This window comes from Anomaloglossus baeobatrachus, chromosome 1, assembly GCF_048569485.1.
Source record: "Anomaloglossus baeobatrachus isolate aAnoBae1 chromosome 1, aAnoBae1.hap1, whole genome shotgun sequence".
NCBI classification, from domain to species: domain Eukaryota; kingdom Metazoa; phylum Chordata; class Amphibia; order Anura; family Aromobatidae; genus Anomaloglossus; species Anomaloglossus baeobatrachus.
The window spans coordinates 530,068,860-530,091,561 of NC_134353.1; the positions used below are offsets into that span (position 1 = coordinate 530,068,860).

At 48.5% G+C, this 22,702-nt stretch overlaps 1 protein-coding gene across 1 annotated transcript; it reads left to right on the forward strand.

Annotated features, from left to right (window-relative positions):
* Window positions 1–5,334: 5,334 nt before the first annotated feature.
* On the forward strand, window positions 5,335–11,039 carry LOC142295976 (perilipin-2-like). Its single transcript, XM_075339134.1, has 8 exons — window positions 5,335–5,419; window positions 5,516–5,564; window positions 8,237–8,432; window positions 8,872–8,954; window positions 9,038–9,290; window positions 9,516–9,697; window positions 10,221–10,355; window positions 10,429–11,039. The coding sequence occupies exons 2-8, from the start codon at window positions 5,532–5,534 to the stop codon at window positions 10,798–10,800; spliced, it is 1,254 nt and encodes a 417-aa protein (XP_075195249.1). The 5' UTR covers window positions 5,335–5,419; window positions 5,516–5,531; the 3' UTR covers window positions 10,801–11,039.
* Window positions 11,040–22,702: the final 11,663 nt, after the last annotated feature.

A 22,702-nucleotide genomic window follows, 5' to 3' on the forward strand; every position in this document is an offset into this window, starting at 1 on the left:
TGGGACTGTAAAGCCCTGTGTGCAGTGAGAAGTGATACATACATTACACCAGAACCCACTCCCATTATCTCCACTGTGGGGAACTATAACTGCCCTGTGTATGGGGCTCTAATGCCCTGTGTGCAGGGAGAAGTGATACAAATGTTATGCCCTGGCCTATCAGGTCATCACAGGGTATTGTGCAATCTGCCCTTCTGAACAGTATCCAACCTCCATGGTTACGGATCCTGGTCCTTTGGTGTTGCTAACAGCTTGGCCAATCAAAATCCTAGGAACACTTTTCCACTTGAACCTACCAGACACACCATTGGGGGGCCTGAAGGGAATAGGGCCGCCCACATGGGGGGTTGGTGAGGAGAAAGTGAGAACAGTGACAGTTGAGAGTTGAGAGTGAAGGAGAGAGGAGGTGAAGTGGCTCTCGTGAGGAGAGGCCACGGAGGAGAGCTCCTGTATACTAGGTGGCAGACGTTGGTCTGGGCCTCGTAGGAGCTGGAACCCGGTCTCAGGGGACAGTGTCAAGGGGCACGGACTGCCGAGGGCAGCCGGCGGCCTTGAGCTATCACCGGGCAGGGGCCAGGGCACGACGGGGTACATGGACCCCAGGCAGGAAAGTAGCTTCACGTGTTCCGGTAATTTACCTGATGGGGGTGAAGACTACAAGTGTCATCCCCAACCTGCTCCAAAATCGGGGTACTAGCGCACCGATGGGATAGGACTTTCCCACTACAGTCCAAAGAAATACTACGCGTGAACCCTGAGAGCAAGCTCACTCCATTAGCCATATGGGTGAGCGGGACCCGGAGAGTTTCATACCAACGGGTCCAATTGAGACTAAGATGCCAGGGATAGGGCCACAGACCAACAACAACACCAAGGGCACGGATCCAGGTGTGCTCTTCGCTGGCTACATTGTTGCTCAGAACTTTGGTTTACAAGTCAGTGTGGTTAATCTGGGACTGAGTGAGTACATTGGAAACTCCTGTACCTATCCCCCAATGGAACCCAAACACCACCCATCATCAAAGGGCCCCGCGACACAAACCCCCTACCCACGGAGGGGTTAAACATCAGGCTGCCACACCATCGTCACCGGGCTCCTCAACGGCAGCGGTGGTCCCTCACATTACCACGCACCGTGGGTGGCGTCACGAACTTTCCAAAAACCCCTGTACATAGCTCCCCCTTCTTTTAATCGGGTGGCCGCGCGACCCCCGGGTCCATAGACCCCTCGAGCCACTGCGGATCCGGATCCGAGCAGCTGCAGCGGCCCGGCTGCTCGCACGGAGGCGGTACACCTCAACAAACCTGGCGAACAGGATACGAGCAGGACCCACATATCTGGGTGACGTGTGCCTTGAAAGCCGAAGACCGCGAGTCAAAATTCTGTTTCCCGCCAATTCCGCCATTTTTCCACGCAAAACCCGTCTTCTTCGAGAAAGCACACGAAGATTAAGCCCCGCCGGAACTGGAAGTTCCCAGAGGGCCACGGTCAGCAAGAGAGTGCTGCGAAAAGACCGAGGGGGCGGGCCAGAATGTGTTACTAGCGGAAGTGGAGCAGGAACGCCAGGACTCTGTCACAACGTTCCTGGAAGATGCAGTGGCAAGATGGCAGAGCGAGACTGGTCCGCGGAGTGTGCTGACCCCGGGACTGCGGCATGGATACAGCAGGAAACAGAGCAGCTGTGCCAGAAGATGCGGATGCAATTCCTCTTCATTCTGAACCACTGGAGGGAAGAAATGAGGAGCCTGGCGTTGGCGGTGCGAGCCCGTTAGATTAAAATCCCACGTGAAGAGAGGGTAAGCGGTTACCCAGTCCCTGCTGATTGCACAAATCCGGCCAAAGTGGCTGAGGGATCCGGACCGTCCCCGCTCACGGTGAGCGCTCCACAGCCGATTACCCCGTCCTCGGCGGACGCCGAGCTGCCCCCACCAACCCCGACAGCGGAGCCTTCAGTATGTTTACCAGAGTCTCCAGCTGCAGAGATCCAGAGCAAGGCCCTCATTCCAGGCATGGCAGAAGTCCCCCAGATACCGGCCAGACCGGACCCGGCCGCATCACCGGGTCCGTCCTCAGAGGCGGAGCACCCAGACCCTGCAACCCAGGCTGTGGAGCAGTCAGTTAATCTGTCTACACCAGCGGCAGCGGAACCAAGATGCCTGCCTGTTCCGCTACCGCGCAGCATTCCAACGGCTGTTGGGACCGCCAGAGTTCAAATCAAACCAGAGCCAGATAGAGAGCTGAGACCGGATGCTGATGCCCCCTACTGTGAACGACAGCAGTACCAATTACAATCCGAAGTTGCAACCCGAGACCGGCGACGACGGGAGCTTGCCGCCCGTGATAGAGAACTACATGTTACAGTACTAACAGTTGCGATGCCATAGAATGTTAGGTATCGGTGTTTCGTTTGTTATTTTCCACAGTTTATTTTTCATATAGAAAATGTTAGTGAATCAACCAGTTTTTAATGAAAAGAGTGAAAGTTACCATATTTTCTAGAAAAAATGTCAAAATATGTACACCAGTACATGGACTCTGTTCAGTTGATATATATTTTAAGTAAAAATGGACCACGGTCACAGGACTGGCGTGACCAACACAAACTTGTGTCTTGTATAATAGTTGCACCTCCTGTGCTAGCCAGAGTCGTCAACATCACAACACTCGGGACCTTAACCCGGACACAGACACACTTTAGGTTTCCAGGGTGAACAGGTTATTTGGGTGGCGGGTTATTGGGATCCGAGACGTTGGGACTGGACTATTGCAGGAAGGGGCTGCAACGGAGTAGGTTGAGACTCCGTTACCATAAAAACCGGTAGCGTCCCAACGTTGGGCGATGAACTCTAAGTAAAGTAGTATTTTAGTAACGTTAAGTGCATTACCTCCCCTGTGTGGGATGGACCCGTTAAATAAAAGTATGTTAATTTATGTTTTTCTTTGCAGTTCCAGCAAAACAAAGTAAACCTCTGTCATTCTGTAGCTCGCGGACGAGCTATGATTAACCAAGGGGGAATGTGACGCCCTGGCCTATCAGGTTGTCACAGGGTATTGTGCAATCTGCCCTTTTGCACAGTATCCACCCTCCTTGGTTACGTATCCTGGTCCTTTGGTGGTGCTAACAGCTTGGACAACCAAAATCCTAGGAACACTTCCCACTTGAACCTACCAGACACACCATTGGGGAGCCTGAAGGAAATAGGGCCGCCCACATGGGGGGTTGGTAAGGAGAAAGTGAGGACAGTGACAGTTGAGAGTTCAGAGTGAAGGAGAGAGGAGGTGAAGTGGCTCTCATGAGGAGAGGCCACGGAGGAGAGCTCCTGTATACTAGGTGGCAGACGTTGGTCTGGACCTGGTAGGAGCTAGAACGGTCGCAGGGGACAGTATCAAGGGGCACGAACTGCCGAGGAGAGCAGCAGGCGGCCTTGAGCTGTCACCGGGCAGGGGCCAGGGCACAACGGGGTACGTGGACCCAAGGCCGGAAAGTAGCTTCACGCGTTTCGGTAATTTACCCGACGGGGGTGAAGACTTCAAGTGTCATCCCCAATCCGCTCCAAAATCGGGGTACTAGCGCACCGATGGGATAGGACTTTCCCACTACAGTCCAAAGAAATCCTACGCATGTACCCTGAGAGCAAGCTCACTCCGTTAGCCAAAAGGGTGAACGGGACTCGGAGAGTTTCAAACCAACGGGTCCAATCGACACTAAGGTGCCAGGGATAGGGCCACAGACCAACAGCAACACCAAGGGCACGGATCCAGGCGTGCTCTCCGCTGGCTACAGTGGTACTCAGAACCTTGGTTTACAAGCTGTCGGTGTGGTTAATTTGGGACTGATTGAGTACATTGAAAACCCCTGTACCTATCCCCCAACGGCACCCAAACACCATCCATCATCAACAGGCCTCGGGACACAAACCCCCTACCCACGGAGGGGTTAAACATCAGGCTGCCACACCATCGTCACCGGGCTCCCCAGCGGCAGTCCCTCACATTACCACGCACCGTGGGTGGTGTCACGAACTTTACAAAAAACCCCTGTACATAGCTCCCCCCCCCTTCTTTTAATCAGGTGGCCGCGCTACACTCGGGTCCGGAGACCCCTCGAGCGACCGCGGATCCGAATCCGAGCAGCGGCAGCGGCCCGGCTGCTCGCACGGGGGCGGTACACATACATTACACCAGACCCCACTCCCATTCTCCCCACAATAACTGCCCTGTGTATGGGGCTCTAATGCCCTGTGTGCAGGGAGAAGTGATACATACATTACACCAGACCCCACTCCCATTCTCCCCACAATAACTGCCCTGTGTATGGGGCTCTAATGCCCTGTGTGCAGGGAGAAGTGATACATACATTACACCAGACCCCACTCCCATTCTCCCCACAATAACTGCCCTGTGTATGGGCTCTAATGCCCTGTGTGCAGGGAGAAGTGATACATACATTACACCAGACTCCACTCCCATTATCCCCATTGTGGGAACAATAACTGCCCTGTGTATGGGGGTCTAATGCCCTGTGTGCAGGGAGAAGTGATACATACATTACACCAGACCCCACTCCCACTATCCCCACAATAACTGCCCTGTGTATGGGCTCTAATGCCCTGTGTGCAGGGAGAAGTGATACATACATTACACCAGACCCCACTCCCACTATCCCCACAATAACTGCCGTGTGTATGGGGCTCTAATGCCCTGTGTGCAGGGAGAAGTGATACATACATTACACCAGAGCCCACTCCCATTATCCCCACAATAACTGCCCTGTGTATGGGGCTCTAATGCCCTGTGTGCAGGGAGAAGTGATACATACATTACACCAGACCCCACTCCCATTATCCCCACTGTGGGAACAATAACTGCCCTGTGTATGGGGCTCTAATGCCCTGTGTGCAGGAAGAAGTGATACATACATTACACCAGACCCCACTCCCACTATCCCCACAATAACTGCCCTGTGTATGGGCTCTAATGCCCTGTGTGCAGGGAGAAGTGATACATACATTACACCAGACCCCACTCCCACTATCCCCACTATCCCCACAATAACTGCCCTGTGTATGGGGCTCTAATGCCCTGTGTGCAGGGAGAAGTGATACATACATTACACCAGACCCCACTCCCACTATCCCCACAATAACTGCCGTGTGTACAGGCTCCTCCAGCACATAACACGCCCCCGTTACCGGCCTCACCACACAACTGTCAGTCACACCGTGACCCCTGCACGCCGCGCACAGCCGCCCTCAGTCAGGAGAGCAGACTGTGACGTCACCAGTCAGCTGACTGCAGGGAGCCTCCGGAGACCGCGCATAGTCAGGTGGGCGTGGTTATCCGCCTATAAGAGCGCAGACGCCCGAGGAGCGCTCATTGACTCATTCCTCTCTGGCAGGCAGTGGCTGTAGTGAGCAGGTGGGTGGCGGCTTCAGCCCGTGCTGGGATTAGAGGAGAGATCTCTGGTGGTGTTTGCTCTTTCTCGGCGATGACCGTGTGCTTTACTTTTTGTAGGTATTTTCCTAGCAACATGGCTGAGACAGTGGAACAGCAGCAGCAGCAGGTAATGTTTCCACCCTGGTATATATTGGGCATGGAGGGGGCAGATGTAGTGGAGCTTATACTCTGCCCCTTACTGTGGGGTCTGAGCCCCTCACTATTAGTGCAGCAGTAGGTGGCTCCTCAGTCTCCCTGGTATATGCACTGTGCGAGGCACTGGCTCTCTGGTATCTGCCATCTGCTGGTGCTTGTCCCGGGTGCACAGGATCTGTTGGAGTGGCCACTTCTGGCAGGGGATGTTGCAGATATGTAGCTTTCAGTGCGGTTTGCTTTCAGTGACTGACTTTATGGCTGGTTTTGGAGATGTAATGGGCTCTACAGAAGTGTGTGTATATAAATTGTCCATTATACATCTATGCAGCTAATGGAAACTCACTGACCATATCTCAAAACTAGCAGAGGGAAAAGGCAGCTGTAACTGTAAATACAGATCAGTAAGCTAAACCACTGTAGGGTGCTGCAGACCCCCATGATAAAGGGCATAGTCAACTCTGGTGCAACATACAGATGACAGGCCCCTCACAACCTAGCAGATCTTGGAGGGCATTGCTGCTGGGTATTAGAATTGGGCCTGCCACACACGGGTGCAGTGTCTGGCTTACAGCCTATTGTTGGTGCCCATACTACCAGATCAGGTGGACTGCCCAGCACTAGAAGTACATCCCACTGGGATGGAGACCCTATTTTACAAAGCCAGTGTCCATGGGTTTTTCTTACTGCATAAGTGAAGACTGTACAGTTACATTGTGCACTCCTTACACTTGTGCAGGTTGCAGCCATCCCTGAATGTCCTTGTAAACTACAATACTTATCCATGTGGTGTACACTCATATAGTGCTGTCCAGGCCACCTATTGTAATAGTAGGAGCTTTATTAAAGGGAACCTGTCACCACTTTTTTGGTGTATAAGCTGCGGCCACCACCACCGGACTTGCATACAGCATTCTAACATGCTGTATATATAAAGGCTCAGGCCGCTGTGACAACATAAAAAAACACTACTTTCCTAACAGTCGTGTGGTGAGCCATACGGGCTTCTCCAGTACCGGGGCTGCCTCTTTCAGCCATCTTTGTCCTTCTCTAGCCATGATGCGTCCGTCATCCACACTCGCCGGCATTCAGGTCCTGAGCAGGGCAGATCAAAGTACTTTAGTGCGCCTGCACAGGATCGGTGAGTGTCTATGATGTAGACGCGTCATGCACACAGGCTTCAGACAGGGGACAAAGATGGCCAAAAGAGGTGGCACCGGGGAACGGAGACTCCCATATGGCCCACCGTATGACTGAGTATTATAAAGTGTTTTTGTTTTCACAGTGGCCTGGGCTCTTATATTCAGCATTCTAACATGCTGTATATAAGAGCCTGGTGGTGGTGGCCGTAGCTTATATGCCAAAAAGTGTTTACAGGTTCCCTTTAAACTAAAAATCACCTTCTGCAGCTCCTGGGCTGCATTCTATGAAGGTGCACCTTGGCCCTGACTCCCCCCAAACCCCCCCCCTCTCCCCCCCCCCCCTCCCCTTCTAGACCCCCAAAAATAACTTTATAAAACTTGGCTGTTAGGTATACTAATTACCTTGGTAGCCCAGATGGGCGGGCTCATTTTCTGTTTCTTTATCCCCCACTTGCTGCTGATTGTCGTCCTTCTTTGATGGGATGACTCCCTCAGTCTTCCTCCTCGTCACATTTTCATATCTTGTGCCTGTGCAGTTAGATCTGCTCGTGCAGCTTGCTTTGCCATATTGCGGCCAGAGCAGAAAACATAGCTGCTCGTGCCAGTGAGCTAAATGTGCAGGCACAAGATTATGGGTGGGTACTAGCATGGTGCTGGTGAGGTCAACGCTGTGCATGAAAAAATCCTTTATGTGAAAAGACAATAAAGCCCCCTCTTTGACCTCTTTATTAACCCCACCAATAACAGCCCTCCGGGTCCAACGTAATCCACACAAGGTCCCATGACTCCTCCAGCTCTGCTACACCTAACACTCACAGAGCGCCATAGACCGTGACTGCTCACTGTGAGGGTCAGGCTGCAAGTGAAGTGAGCCGCATGAGATCAGCTGTCGCTTCACTCATGCGCTTTGCGCTGACAGGTGCAGGACTCCAGCTGTCACTGCACATCAGCTGACTGAAGTCACTGCTGATCTTGTACTCGCCTTCTCAAGCGAGGCTGCCTCTGGATGCTGGTCTCCTGCTTCCAGACTGGCTCATGTCTATACAGTTATGCTCAGCTGGGTCGGGTCATAAGTAGCAGAGCGCCAAAGACAGCCACATGGGACAAGCATCGCTGGAGACTTCAGCACCACGGACAGAGCAGGGACAGGTGAGCATCTCCCCGTGCTATCAAAATAACGCAGGGACATTCCGGGTAAAACCACACGCGGTTTTCGGTTGCGGCTTGCTGCAGTTTTTTGCCACAGGTGCAGTAATCTTTCAGAGGATGAAGGTCCATTTTCTAGTGCGCACAGGGACTTACACAGTACATGGCAGGCATACATTTGTAAGGCTCTCAGCACAGGAACATTTTTTTATATTCTTTTCTGCCATGAACCATTTTGTGTTGTGGCAAAGGTTGAAAATGAGCAATTCTGAATTTCTCAAAGTACAATTGCTAGTAAATGTTTGTTTTACATGACCAGTCTGTGTTTTTCTTTTATTCTCCCATGTTCCATCCCTAGAATGTGGTGGTAAGGCTGATAAACCTCCCATTTGTGAGCTCTACATATGACATGGTGTCCTCCACCTATGTGACCACTAAAGACAACCATCACTACCTGAAATCTGTATGTGACATCGCAGAGAAAAGTGTGAAGAGCATCACTTCGGTGGCCATCACCAGCGCCATGCCAATCCTGCAGAAACTTGAGCCTCAAAGTAGGTTTAGCGTTTTGATGGTGGTTTTTTACTTGGTGGGATTGGGTAAACCCCTAATGTATATACAGTATTTGGGACTAAAATCTATACCATATGGATTTATTAATGTTTAAGATGCAGGTAAACATGATTGGCAATATAGTAAGGATGGTTGCAATATAGACCACCACCCCCCTGCCAAAACAGCAATCATGGGAGTTGTGGTTGAGTTTCAGAGGGATGACATGGGACAATACAATCCCAGGTATTTTGTAGTAATATCAGGAGATGTGTATAACTAGGTGGCATTAGTGCATAGAGGTGTGCCATTCTAGACATGTCAGTAATTTTCTCCTAGTGTGGCAAGTAGGCCAAATATCACCATATACCTAGTATTTCCCACAAGAGCTTTGCTAGCTTTTATATACAATGACTGTTGTATTAAATCTAATTTCCTCAGTTGCTCTGGCAAACAACATTGGCTGTATTGGACTGGACAAGATTGAGGAAAGGTTGCCTATTCTGTATCAGCCTCCTGAAAAGGTAAGCAGATAAAATCATGCAGAGCCTTAAATTTCCCTTCACCTACTGTCAGATTACAGAGGTCCCATCTTGTATATTTTTAGGTTGTGGCTATTGCCTCAGAAGCAGTTGTTGGTGCCAGAGATGCTGTTATCCATAGTATCACAGGAGTAGTGGATAAAACCAAGGGAGCTGTGCAGGACAGTGTGGAGATGACTAAGGCTGTTGTAAATGGCGGCATTAATACTGTTCTTGGAAGCTGTGTAGTGAAGATCATGAGCGACCGTGTGGACTCTGCACTAACTAGGTCTGAATGTCTTCTGGAACAATTCCTGCCACCAACAGATGAAGAACTTGGTAAGCCAAACTGCTTAACTTGTATGCACAGAATAAGCCGCATTTGCTGGCGTAGCCAAAATACTAGCTCACCTGGCTTACTTTAAGCAACTGCATTATAGTTCAACTCTGCTGAAGAAGCTAAGGGTGTCCTGACAAGTAGTAAACCACAAGGTTTATATTGCTGACTCCACAAAGTGTATCCAAGCTGTTAAATATGAGCATAACAAAGTTCTCTTATTATAGCCAAGGAAGCAACTGAAACAGAAGGCTTTGTGTCCCAAGATAAGCCTGGCTACTATGTGCGCTTGGGATCCCTCTCTACAAAGGCCCGCAAGCGTGTCTACCAACAGGCCCTGACTAGGATGAAGGATGCCAAATGCAGGAGTCAGGAAGCCATTGCTCAGCTCCAGAACACACTTGACCTGGTTAGTACATGTACTTGTAAACATCGTCACTAACTTTCGTGGAGTGACAAACTTTAATTGAGCCAAAAAGCTATACATTGCAGATTAGATATCTTGCAGTATTTAGGACGAAGCATTGCAATACAAGCCTAGATTCACTCATTCATATGTTCAGAAAATCTTTTCCCTGCCACCAGAAGACACCATTTCTACAGGTTGTATTGCAGATCAGCCCCTAATTTGAATTTTAGAGGCCACCACCATGTACAGGAGTAGCGGGTTCTAGAAATAAAGGACTGTAAAGCCTACAATGCTTTAACCTTATCTCCAGGTATAAAGCATCAAATTGGGACTCTCCTACTTTCTGTAGGCATGTACAAAAAGCCTGTCATAGGCAAAGCTCCCTTATTGTTGACATGAAGTACTAATAGGGCTTTACACCCACATGTACTTCCTGAGGGGGAAAATGCATACTGGTGTAAAACCAGATGTAGTGCATATAATCACACCTGTCTTCCATGAACATAAATAACTTTCTTTTCAGATTGAATATGCAAGAAAAAACATGAATGGTGCAAATCAGAAGATCCATGATGCTCAAGAGAAGATGTTCAGCAAGTGGGTGGAGTGGACGAAAGGAACTGGAGAAGATGCTGGTGGGGAAACTGAGGGTGCAGAGGTAATGACACTCGAGTCTTATGCTAGGCATCATCTGTATACTGGAAATATAACATGTCGTCTTCTCATTACAGCAAATGGAATCCCGCACACTGACTATTGCCCGTAGTCTCACTCATCACCTGCAAAGCACATGTCTGTCTCTGGTCTCCAGTGTCCAAGGACTTCCACAAAATATTCAGAGCAAGGCTCAGAGTATTAGTGCCATGGCTGCAGATATCTATCAAAACTTCCACTCTGCTTCTTCCTTCAGAGAAATATCGGACAGCCTCTTAACCGCCACTAAGGACATGTTCACTAAAATAAAGGATGGCATGGATGATGTTATGGACTACTTCATAAACAACACTCCACTAAATTGGCTGGTAGGTCCATTTTATCCCAAACTGGCAAGTAGCCAACATGGGGAGCAAGAAGATGGGGGAGATTCAGTTAAAGAGGACTAAAAATGAAGTGCCTAATGGGCAAATACCACTAAATTACTTGCCTTAGTTTGCATCTTCCACCTTGGTCTATGCCAGTTACTGGTCCTCAGATTGTCAAATGTGAAAGGAGTTGTCTCTAACATTGGACTTTTGTCTTACTCTTGGATGTTTTTTGTATCTTCACAAATATGGTATCAATGTTACACTATGTACACTAACTTTATATTGTCTACTTTTGTATTAATAAAATGCTGCATTGACTTGTCTGTCGTGTACAAACATTAGTTGCTCAAATGTAAGATCTGGTTTTAACTTGCACTCATTGTGACTTGACTCCCTAAAATGGTGCTCCTATAGCAATCTGTGGGTAATAAAACCTAGCGAATGACTAGAGATCTAAACATGGTGGGAGGAATGGGAAATCTTCATACAGGAGCTTGGAGATCTCCATTTCAGACTCTAAAAGCTTACATCTGAAGCAACCAGGGGATCAAATTTTGTAAAATACCAAAAAAAATAAACTTTGCACCCTTTACACTTGCAAGAGACTTAGAAATACAATGTCTTTATTTGAATTAGCAGTGTGTAATGTTACTCATGACATGCTACTTTAGCCAGTGAGATTGTAGCTATAGTTTTAATGACTGAGGGAGGCTTGGTTCCTGAGACCCAACCCCCACACATGGCATGCATGATACTACTCAGAAGTCTGTAGCTCCAGCATGGGCTGTGCAAGCAGAGCTCAGCAGGCTCAAGTCTACAGGTCCTTCTCTGGATCTGTAAAGACTCTGCATTGAGCCTGTAACCTGCTGTTTCACCACTGGTGATAGGTGTATAAGGACAGACTCCACTGATACTCAGCAAGCATAACAGGTGATGAACTGTCATTGTTCACTTAAAGGGAATCTGTCAGTGGGTGTTTGCTACCTCATCTGAGAGCAGCATAATAGAGACCCAAATACTAACATGTCACTTACTGAGCTGTTTATTTTGATTAAAATCTGTTTTCTCTGCTGCAGTTGTACAGAGCTCATAAATATACTGGAATACAAGGCAGCATGCCAAATAGTAATCTAATGCTATACTGCTGATCAATGTTATCCAAACTACTCAGCAGTCCAGTAAGTCCTAAACCACTGGAATCAGGATCGCTGCCCCTACATTATGCTGATCTCAGATCAGGTAACAAAATGATGTTCCCTTTTAACATTTGCCTGGTTATAAGGGAAGATCTCCCCTTTGTCCATACTCGTAGAGAGTAAGTTTATAGCATGTCTTCCAAATGACATCCTAGCTTGCATGCAAAGCCATAAGTGTAAATATCTTTTCATAAATATTAATACTTTACCAAAAGTGAATTGTGCAGTCCTTTCATATACTGCATCTCTTAAATTTAAAGAGAACCTGTCAGGTGCAATATGCACCCATAAGCATAATGCTAATGAATGTGCAGTGTCAGAGGATGATTTCACTCACCTCTGTTGCCATTGTCACTGGACCCTGGAGTTTGGGTCATGCGCATTACTTCAGTTTGAAGCCAGGACACGTACACCTGGCTTCATAGTGCGCATGACTGGAACTCCGGGCTCATGCGCATGCAGCGGCAGAGAGGTGAGTGAGATCATGCTGTGACACTGGACATTCAGGGTCGAACTAACATGCTAATGGAGCAGATAAGCCATGGGAACTAACTTCCAGGGGACTAGTGCCCTTGCTCATTAGCATAGGATTTCTAAAGATTTTATTTTTCCAGCGCACATGATGGCACCACGAGAGAGGGGATCCACCCTCCTCTCCAAAGCCTACCTCTGATCCAGATACTGCCTCCCAGAAGCGGCAGTAGACAAGGTAGCCGGGATGGCAGTGTTACCGGCACTGGAGCCAAGTGTGGGATGACTGAGGATCGGTCCTGCAAGCGGAAGGACCCTGACAGAAAAAGACCCTCTAAAGGAGGGAAGTCAGATGATGTCCCTGCTGACCCAGTATAGTATCTGTGGGTGAGTGATGGCTCCTGATTCCCGCTTCTAAACGACAGTTGTCTTCTCTGTGTTTTTCCTAGGATCCTGATAGACCTAAGAAATGTCAATCCAAGTCTAGGCATAATGAATGTGCCTTGTGTAGTAAGGAATTATCCGGTTCCTGGACTAAGAGGCTGTGCAGGGGCTGCATTCAGCAGACTGTCAGAGGAACAGCCGGGATTTACCTCCGATCTCCATTCCATCATACGGGAAGAGGTCAGGGATTCCCTCAAATCCCTGTCTGGGGCGCAGAGCTCTGGGGCTTCTAAACCCCCTTCGCTTACCCACGAGGATTCTGATGGGGAATGTGATTTCCCCTGGCTCTACTTCCCGCTCCTCTTCAGATAGCGACTCAGGAGGTCAACAGTGCTTCCCGATCGAAAATATGAAGAAATTGGTAAAGGCGGTACAAACCACTATGGGCATCCCAGATGAGAAACCTGAAAAATCTATACAGGATTGGATGTTCGGGGGCATGGAGCAGAAAAAACAGCGCTCCTTCCCAGTGGTGGATAGAGTACAAGCTTTAATTACCAGGGAATGGAAGAAGCCTGGTAAGCGTTCCCTTCCAGGCGCCTTTAAAAGGAAATATCCGTTTGAGGAGGCCTCCTGCTCCACCTGGGATAAGGCTCCAAAATTGGATGTTGCGGTCGCTAAGGCGTCTAGAAAATTTGCCTTACCATTTGAGGACATGGGTTCATTGAAAGACCCTTTGGATAAAAAGGCGGATCACTTCCTGAAGAATACCTGGGAAGCTTTTGCTGGAGGACTGAGACCCGCCATTGCTGCTACGTGTACGGCTAGATCCCTGACTATATGGATAGATTACCTGGAAGACCAGTTTAGATCAAGGGCACCTAAGGAAGAGATTGCTTCCTCCCTCTCCTAATTACTAGGAGCGGCGGGCTCCACTAAGTCAGCGTCCCTCTCTAATGCGGCTAGAAGAGCTCTTTGGTTGAAATGCTGGCCGGGGGATATGCAAACTAAGTCTAAACTTTGCAATATCCCTTGTGAGGGGGAATATCTGTTTGGGCCGGTCCTGGATGACATCCTGGAGAAGGTTAGCGACAAGAAAAGTGGCTTTCCCTTTCCGTCATCAAGGCGGTCCTTTCGGAAGAAGCCAGTTCGCTGGAATACCCAGCCAAGGGATCAGAATACCTGGTCCGAGAGAAAGAAACCGGGAAAGGGGTTCATGTTCAAGGGGCCCTCAAAAGATCAGCATAAGTCATCCAAGTGACTCGCTTTCCCAGATCGGAGGGAGACTCTCTCAGTTCCTTCCGGCTTGGGAAAGGATTTCATCCAGTTCATGGATCCTGGGCCTAATAAAATCAGGCCTCCGGCTCCCCTTCCATCACCCTCCTCCTCAACGATTCCTGGTTACCCCTCTATGTCGTTCTCCTGCGGAACAGCTGGCTTTGGAAGCAGAGATCAAACACCTCCTCTTCAAGGAGGTTCTGATGCAAGTTCCCACACAAGAACAAGGGGACGGATTCCACTCCACCCTCTTTCTGGTGAGGAAGCCCGACTGGTCCTATCGCACCATCATAAACCTGAAAACCCTCAACCAGTTCCTTCGCATCGACAGCTTCAAGATGGAGTCCGTGAGGTCCATTGTGAAATATCCGTATCCCCAATGTCACATGGCAGTCATAGACTTAAGCGATGCATACTATCATGTCCCGATCCACTCTCTCTTCCAATGCTTCCTCAGAGTAGCCATACACATGGGCAGTCGGGTCTGCCATTTTCAATACAAAGCCCTCCCCTTCGGTCTGGCCATCGCCCCAAGAATATTTACAAAGCTAATATTGGAAGTATCCGCATATCTGCGTCAGAGGGAAGTCCTTCTAATTCCTTATCTGGACGACTTCTTGATTGTGGGCACTTCAGACATTGTGCAGCCCTTCTGCGGCAGGTGCAAGCCTCCCAGCGGGAGTTGGGCTGGTTGATCAACACAGAAAAGTCCAGGTTAATCCCATCCAAGGTTCAGCTGTTTCTGGGACTCACTTGAGACTCAAACACTCAGATGTGTCATCTACCACACTCCAAGGTGGAAGCCCTCGAAAACATTGAAAACCTCTGGAGTGAAATCAAGAGGAAGATGAATAGTCACAAGGCATCAAAAATAGTAAGAATCACTGCCTCATTTGAAGCCTTTCCACAGGGTTTCTAGCTCCGTAATGACAAACACGGAAGTCTTTTGCAGACCTCTGGCTGTTATAACAACCTATCGGTGACCTGCAATCATGTCACAGACACGTCGATGGGCGCGTGGAATGATGCACCACTATGTCTATGTGCTGTTAATGCTGCAATCAGATTTTGACAGCAGCATTTAACAGGTTAACAATCGTAGGCAGCATTTCGCTCCACCCTCAATTGTTAGAGGCAGGTCTTGGCTGTAACTCACAGCCATCATCTGCTGGGTATGGGGCAAGCTCACCATGAGCACTCTCCATACACCCGCTACCGACTTGTGCTGTGCATGTATGATGGATATTGGTAATGAGTTAATACCAATTTCATATACACATGATGCTTTGCTTACTACAAAAAAGTCCCCTCTTTATACTATACTAGAAGGTGATTAGAAAAAGAGAACAAGAGTTTTTATAGTGCAAATAACAAATTTTTATTCGACAATGGTGGGGAAACAATCCAAACAGTCATTAAAAACATATAAAAACATTAATGACGGTTTGCCCCTACATAGGACATGGTACAAAATTTAAGATGTAAGAGCATGAGGCGTATAAATGGCACGTACTCAGGTGCAGAAATAACCCTTGGGTATTATACCGACAGTCTACAGTGGTCTGCACTTAATGCCAGACTTCAGAATGCATATGTATAGGGCATGCAGATATAACACATTCATTTGTACAAAGACACTATATAAACGCCTTTAGCATGCTACCAGGCATTTGAAAGTCATGCTGTCAGACAAAATCACTGTGGTATGGAGTCACAACTGTGATTAAATATAATTCCCATTAGGATGCCTCCTCCCTGATGAAGATTAATCACCTTTAATATCGAAACGTACGTAGGTCTTCCAGAGGCTGCAGTTACTGGCGGAGCCCCCCCTCACTTGGTTGGACTGGTACCGGGCGTTACAGGCACTGGTATTTATATGTGCAGGCTCCTAATGGGAATTATATTTAATCACAGTTGTGACTCCATACCACAGTGATTTTGTCTGACAGCATGACTTTCAAATGCCTGGTAGCATGCTAAAGGCGTTTATATAGTGTCTTTGTACAAATGAATGTGTTATATCTGCATGCCCTATACATATGCATTCTGAAGTCTGGCATTAAGTGCAGACCACTGTAGACTGTCGGTATAATACCCAAGGGTTATTTCTGCACCTGAGTACGTGCCATTTATACGCCTCATGCTCTTACATCTTAAATTTTGTACCATGTCCTATGTAGGGGCAAACCGTCATTAATGTTTTTATATGTTTTTAATGACTGTTTGGATTGTTTCCCCACCATTGTCGAATAAAAATTTGTTATTTGCACTATAAAAACTCTTGTTCTCTTTTTCTAATAAGCTAATGAGTTTGTGCTAAAAGGGCTGGGTTCCAGAAAAATCTGGGCCCACCCCTACTTTTGTTATGGTATTTTGGAATATCCCTCCTCTAATTATACTAGAAGGTGGCCTGATTCTAATGCATCGGGTATTCTAGAATTTATTATGTAGTTAATGTATGATTTCTGTTATATATATATATATATATATATATATATATATATATATATATATATGTTGTTGTGTGTAGTTGACAAAGTGTTTGTGTAGGGCGCTGTAAATGTTCTGGGTGTTGTCTGGGTGTGGGGGTGTGTGAGAGCGGTGTTGTTTGTGTGTTGCGTTGTGTGTGTTGCATTTTTTGTGCAGACCTGTGTGTCTGCAGCGTTGCGTGTGTGTGTGTGTGTGTGTGTGTGTGTGTGTGTGGTGCTGTGTGTGTTGCGTGGTTTGTGTGGGTGTGTGTTTTGGGGGGAGGTATGTTTTCTGCAGTGTGTGTGTTGGAGAAGTAGTCCTGGGGGAGAGGAGTATAATAGGAGGAGTAGTCCTGGGGGGAGAGGAGTATAATAGGAGGAGTAGTCCTGGGGGGAGAGGAGTATAATAGGAGGAGTAGTCCTGGGGGGAGAGGAGTATACTAGGAGGAGTAGTCCTGGGGGGAGAGGAGTATAATAGGAGGAGTAGTCCTAGGGGGAGAGGAGTATAATAGGAGGAGTAGTCCTGGGGGGAGAGGAGTATAGTAGGAGGATTAGTCCTGGGGGGAGAGGAGTATAATAGGAGGAGTAGTCCTGGGGGGAGAGGAGTAAAATAGAAGGAGTAGTCCTGGGGGGAGAGGAGTATAATAGGAGGAGTAATCCTGGGGGGAGAGGAGTATAATAGGAGGAGTAGTCCTGGGGGGAGAGGAGTATAATAGGAGGAGTAGTCCAGGGGGGAGGTGTCTAATAGGTGGAGTAGTCCTGGGGGGAAGTGTCTAATAGGTGGAGTAGTCCGGGGGGGGGAAGTGTCTAATAGGTGGAGTAGTCCTGGGGGGAGGTGTGTAGGTGCCCAATGTGTGCAGGAAGCGTGGCCGAGCGGGCAAAGTGTGTGGGGGAGTGGCCAAGCGGGCAAAGTGTGCAGGGGCGTGTCCGAGCGGGCAAAGTGTGCGGGGGGCGTGGCCGAGCGGGCAACGTGCGGGGGGCGGGGCCGGGCCAAGCGGCCAATGCGACAGTTGTCACTGTAATGACGTCATTTTGGATCAAGACAGACAGACAAACAGACAGAATAAGGCAATTATATATATAGACACTGCAATACCACTGTTGCAGTATAAAGTGAAAATCTGTCTCCCATGGAGCTCAGACTACAGATGAGTTCCAAAGAGTACTGAGATAAGTGTCAGGGGTCAACAGCAGATGTCAAACTGTCATAACCCATTGGTTCCCATGATCGCGTCAAGGTTAAGGGGTTGACTAATAGCCTGCATCAGTCACACACAGAGCTCAGAACCTGGGTGCCCTCCACACATGCAGACCCCTTACCAGAATGTTAATTTACATATTAATGTTGAAAGAGGATAACAAATAGGGTTTTGACATGCATCTTGGCAAATAATGTTGCATGTAGCCTGGCCTTGAATTGGTATAGCTAATCATGTTTGTTTTTTGACAATAATGAGGCCTGAGCTACAGTGACTTTTGTAATCCTACTGGTTCGACTTTAGCTATGGCTGCCATCCAAAGTAATATAATAATAGATTCACTGCACTCAATATGTAAATTTTCAAGAAGGTGAAAAATCATTTATTTTAAACAGGTGATCAAGCAACATCCAACGACGTTTCGACCCACCAGGGTCTTAGTCAAGTTGCTGTATAATGGGTGACTGAAGGGTGAGGGATGATGTGCACTGAAGCATAGAAGTAGATGGAAAAGGTGCCTTGGGGATATATATGTTTGTTATGCAAGCGCAGCAGCGCTGTTGCTATTAGAATCTTGTGCCAAAGTAATACATTGAGTTGTATGCATTTGGTTGGAATACAGCTGCCGTTTGGTTAAAATCAGTCAGCAGTTAGTGCTGAGTGGGCCCGGACTGTAAATGTCCGGATTCACGCGGTTTCAGCACTATTTCCGGGCCCGACTCGGGCGCGGGATTCCGGCTGCACAATACGGAATCGGCAATTAATAAAAATGAAAAAAAACCAATAAATAAATTAGCGTTTCATACTTACCGAGACTCTGTCATGGCGGCACACTGCTTCCGGGTTGCGCTTTCACATCCTGTGCTATGCACGCAATCACACAGCTTTCGTGTTTTCCCCGCCCACCGGCCGTCCTCTCAGCGGTGATTGGTTGCAGGCTGACGCGCCCCCAGCCTGTGACAGTCTCTGCCGCAGTCATCGCTTATCGCGGCTCAGTAATAGGCTACACTCAGAGCGGACAGTCTTCTCTATAGCTGCTCGCTCTGACATGTAGCAGTGATGTATGTGTCGCCGTGGGACTTCTCCTGTGGATTACATCAGAGCTGCAGGGTGTTTGGGCTTAATAAAGAGGTGAAGCGTTTTGTACTTTATTCCAAATAAAGGATTGTTCTCTGTGTCTGTGTTTATTTACTGTCACTTACAGGTTTGTGTGATGCAGGTATCTGATAGACGCCTGTGCCATCACACAAAGCTAGGGTTTAGCAGCAGCCGTGCGCCGCGATTAACCCCTGCTATTACCCCGACTGGCACCACATCACACCAGCGGGAAGAGCCGGTATCGCACACCGGTATGGTCACATCTAATAGATGCGGCAATACCGGGCGGCTGCGCGCTGAGGATATACCAGCCCTCAGCCGGCGTTATGGCTGGGGATGAAAATTAGGGGGGACCGCATGTCGGGTTTTTTTTTATTATTTATTTAAAAAAAAAAAAAAGCAAGCGTTTCTTTTCTACGCCGCAGTTACACTTGTGAGGAACTCCCGCGAGTCTGACATTGCAGAACAGCTGCAAACATCTGACAGGAGCGTGCATGTGTTTCTAGGTACATGCATGCTCATGTTCGGACAGCAACAGGCTGTGCCGGGTGATGTCAGACCCGCACGAATCTGACAGCGCATCACCGGCACTGCTGCACATTTCTGACAGGAGCGTGCATGTGTTTCTAGGTACATGCACGCTCATGTTCAGTCAGCAGCAGGCTGTGCCGGGTAATGTCAGACCCACATGAATCTGACAGCGCATCACCGCCACTGCTGCACACTTCTGACAGGAGCGTGCATGTGTTTCTAGGTACATGCACGCTCATGTTCAGACAGCAGCAGGCTGTGCCGGGTGATGTCAGACCCGAACGAGTCTGACAGCGCATCACCGGCACTGCTGCACATTTCTGACAGGAGCGTGCATGTGTTTCTAGGTACATGCACGCTCATGTTCAGACAGCAGCTGGCTGTGCCGGGTGATGTCAGACCCGCACGAATCTGACAGCGCATCACCGGCACTGCTGCACATTTCTGACAGGAGCGTGCATGTGTTTCTAGGTACATGCACGCTCATGTTCAGTCAGCAGCAGGCTGTGCCGGGTGATGTCAGACCCACATGAATCTGACAGCGCATCACCGCCACTGTTGCACACTTCTGACAGGAGCGTGCATGTGTTTCTAGGTACATGCACGCTCATGTTCAGACAGCAGCAGGCTGTGCCGGGTGATGTCAGACCCGAACGAGTCTGACAGCGCATCACCGGCACTGCTGCACACTTCTGACAGGAGCATGCATGTGTTTCTAGGTACATGCACGCTCATGTTCAGACAGCAGCAAGCTGTGCCGGGTGATATCAGACCTGCACTAAATTTGCATCCCTTGGATCCCAAAAATGAAAAAAAAATTAAAAAAAATACTGCCACAGGTGGAAACTTGTTACTGAAAGCTGGTAAAGTCGATTTCGGCACCAAATGTGCACCTCCTGGCAAGAATCCGCGGCAAAAATTGCGGAAAAATAACCACGGCAAAAAACGCGGCATAAAAATTGCGTCAAAACACCGCTTTTTTGCCAGGAGGTGTAGATTGGATGCAGGAATATGGTGTAAAAATCACAGCATCAAATTTGCATCCCTTGGCCCCCCAAAATAAAAAAAAAATAAAAAAAATTCTGCCACAGGTGGAAATTTTGTGCTGAAAGCTGGTGCAGGCGATTTCAGCACCAAATGTGCACCTCCTGGCAAGAAACCACAGCAAAAATCGTGGAAAAAAACCCGCGGCATATAAATTGCGTCAAAACACCGCGTTTTTTTGCTAGGAGGTGTAGATTGGATGCAGGAATATGGTATAAAAATTTCAGCATAAAATCTGCATCTCTTGGCCAAAAAAACTGCGCTTTTTCTGCTAGGAGATGCAGGTCTGTGAACTCAGTGACCTCCACCTGAGGTCAGGTTACCTGCGATCACAGATGAAGGACCGTGGGAACCTCCAGCTGTGACCGCAAATGACCTGAGTGACGTCACCGCTCAATGCACAGCTCATTCATTCTCTGGAGCTCACAGAGAGCGGTCGGTCGTGCCGCTCTCTGTGATGTTCAGATGTAGCAGAGCTGAAGCGGCGTGGAACTTCTCCTGTGGATTACGTCGGAGCTGCAGGGTGTTTGGGGTTAATAAAGAGGTGAAGCAGGGCGTGTTTTGTACTTTATTCCAAATAAAGGATTGTTTTCTGTGTCTGTGTTTATTTACTGTCACTTACAGGTTTGTGTGATGCAGGTATCTGATAGACGCCTGTACCATCACACTAACCTTGGGTTTAACAGCAGCTGTGCGCCGCTGCTAATCCTGCTATTACCCCGACTGGCACCGCATCACGCCAGCGGGAAGAGCCAGTAGGGTGATGTGCAATCCAAGAGCATGTTGTGTGGGATGCCTTGTGAGGGAAACTACTTATTCGGCTCACAGCTGGATGATCTGTCTAATGCAGCAGATAAGAAACAAGGATTTCTGGCTATCCAACCTCAATTCCCTCGTAACCGACATTTTCGGAAAAGACAATTTTTTCATAAGAAGCCTCCCAAAAACCAGGATTCATGCAAGGATAGAAGGAAGTCTTCAGGGTTTATGTTTAGGGCATTCTCTTCTACCAAGCCAAAGGGTCCCCAAGGACGCCATCATCCCGGTAGGGGGAAGGCTCTCTCTCTTCCTTCCCTCCTGGGAAAAGATTTCCTCCAGCCCATGGATTTTACAGATCATCTCGGACGGTCTGAAATTACATCTGGACTCGCTCCCTCAGGGGTATTTTATTGTAACATCCATGTGCCTGGAAGAGAAAAGGAGAGCGTTGGAGTCAGAGATCGACTCCCTCCTTTCAAAGAGAATGATACAGGAGGTCCCAGGGGACGACGCAGGTCAGGGGTTCTATTCCCCACTATTCCTCAAAAGGAAACCAGACTTGTCGTTCAGGACGATTATCAACCTAAAAAGTCTCAATCGTCACCTAGCGCAGCGCCCCTTCAAGATGGAGACAATCAAATCCACAGTGAGACTGTTGTATCCAGGGTGTTTCACGGCGATACTCGATTTAAAGGACGCCTATTACCATGTCCCCATCTACAAGGCGTATCAAGAGTTCCTGAGATTCCCTCTTCAGAAAGGAGACACCCTACAGCATTACCAATTCAGGGCCTTACCATTCGGTCTCTCCATGACACCCAGGATCTTTACGAAACTTATGGCAGAGGTGATGGCACATATCAGGGTCCATCAGATCCTTATTTTCCCTTACCTGGACAACCTGTTGGTGGTGAGTCGGTCAGAGGATCTCTGCAGACAGCATATCAGAAAGGTGTTGTCCATATTTGAAGACTTGGGGTGGATCATCAATCAGGAGAAGTCCAGACTTCAACCCCTGCAGTGTCAATCCTCCCTAGGCCTGATACTGGATTCGGTCAGACAATTGTCTTCTCTCCCACAGGAGAAAAAGAACAGGGTAAAAGATCTGGTCACCTCGGCAATACGAAAACCGGTCATGACCCTCAGACAAGCCATGTCACTAGTGGGGTCTCTTATAGCCTGCATCTCCGCTGTTCTCTGGGCACAACTACATGTGCGATCCTGTCAGATAGACGTCGTAGCCTGGCAGCGGCAGTCAGACGGCTTTTTGGATCACAAGATCCATTTACACCCAGACATGTTGCATTCCCTAACCTGGTGGCAGGACTTGACTCATTTATCCACAGGGGTATTGTGGAAAACCCGACTCACGGATACCATCACATCGGACGCCAGTCATTTAGGCTGGGGAGGTCATCTGCGACATCACCTTTTACAGGGATTATGGGACGGCCATCTGTGAAGTCAGTCCTCCAATTTCAGGCAGCTCACAGCAGTGAAGATGGCACTCAGAGGCTTTCTGCCTTATCTGACTGGTCAGCATGTTCGT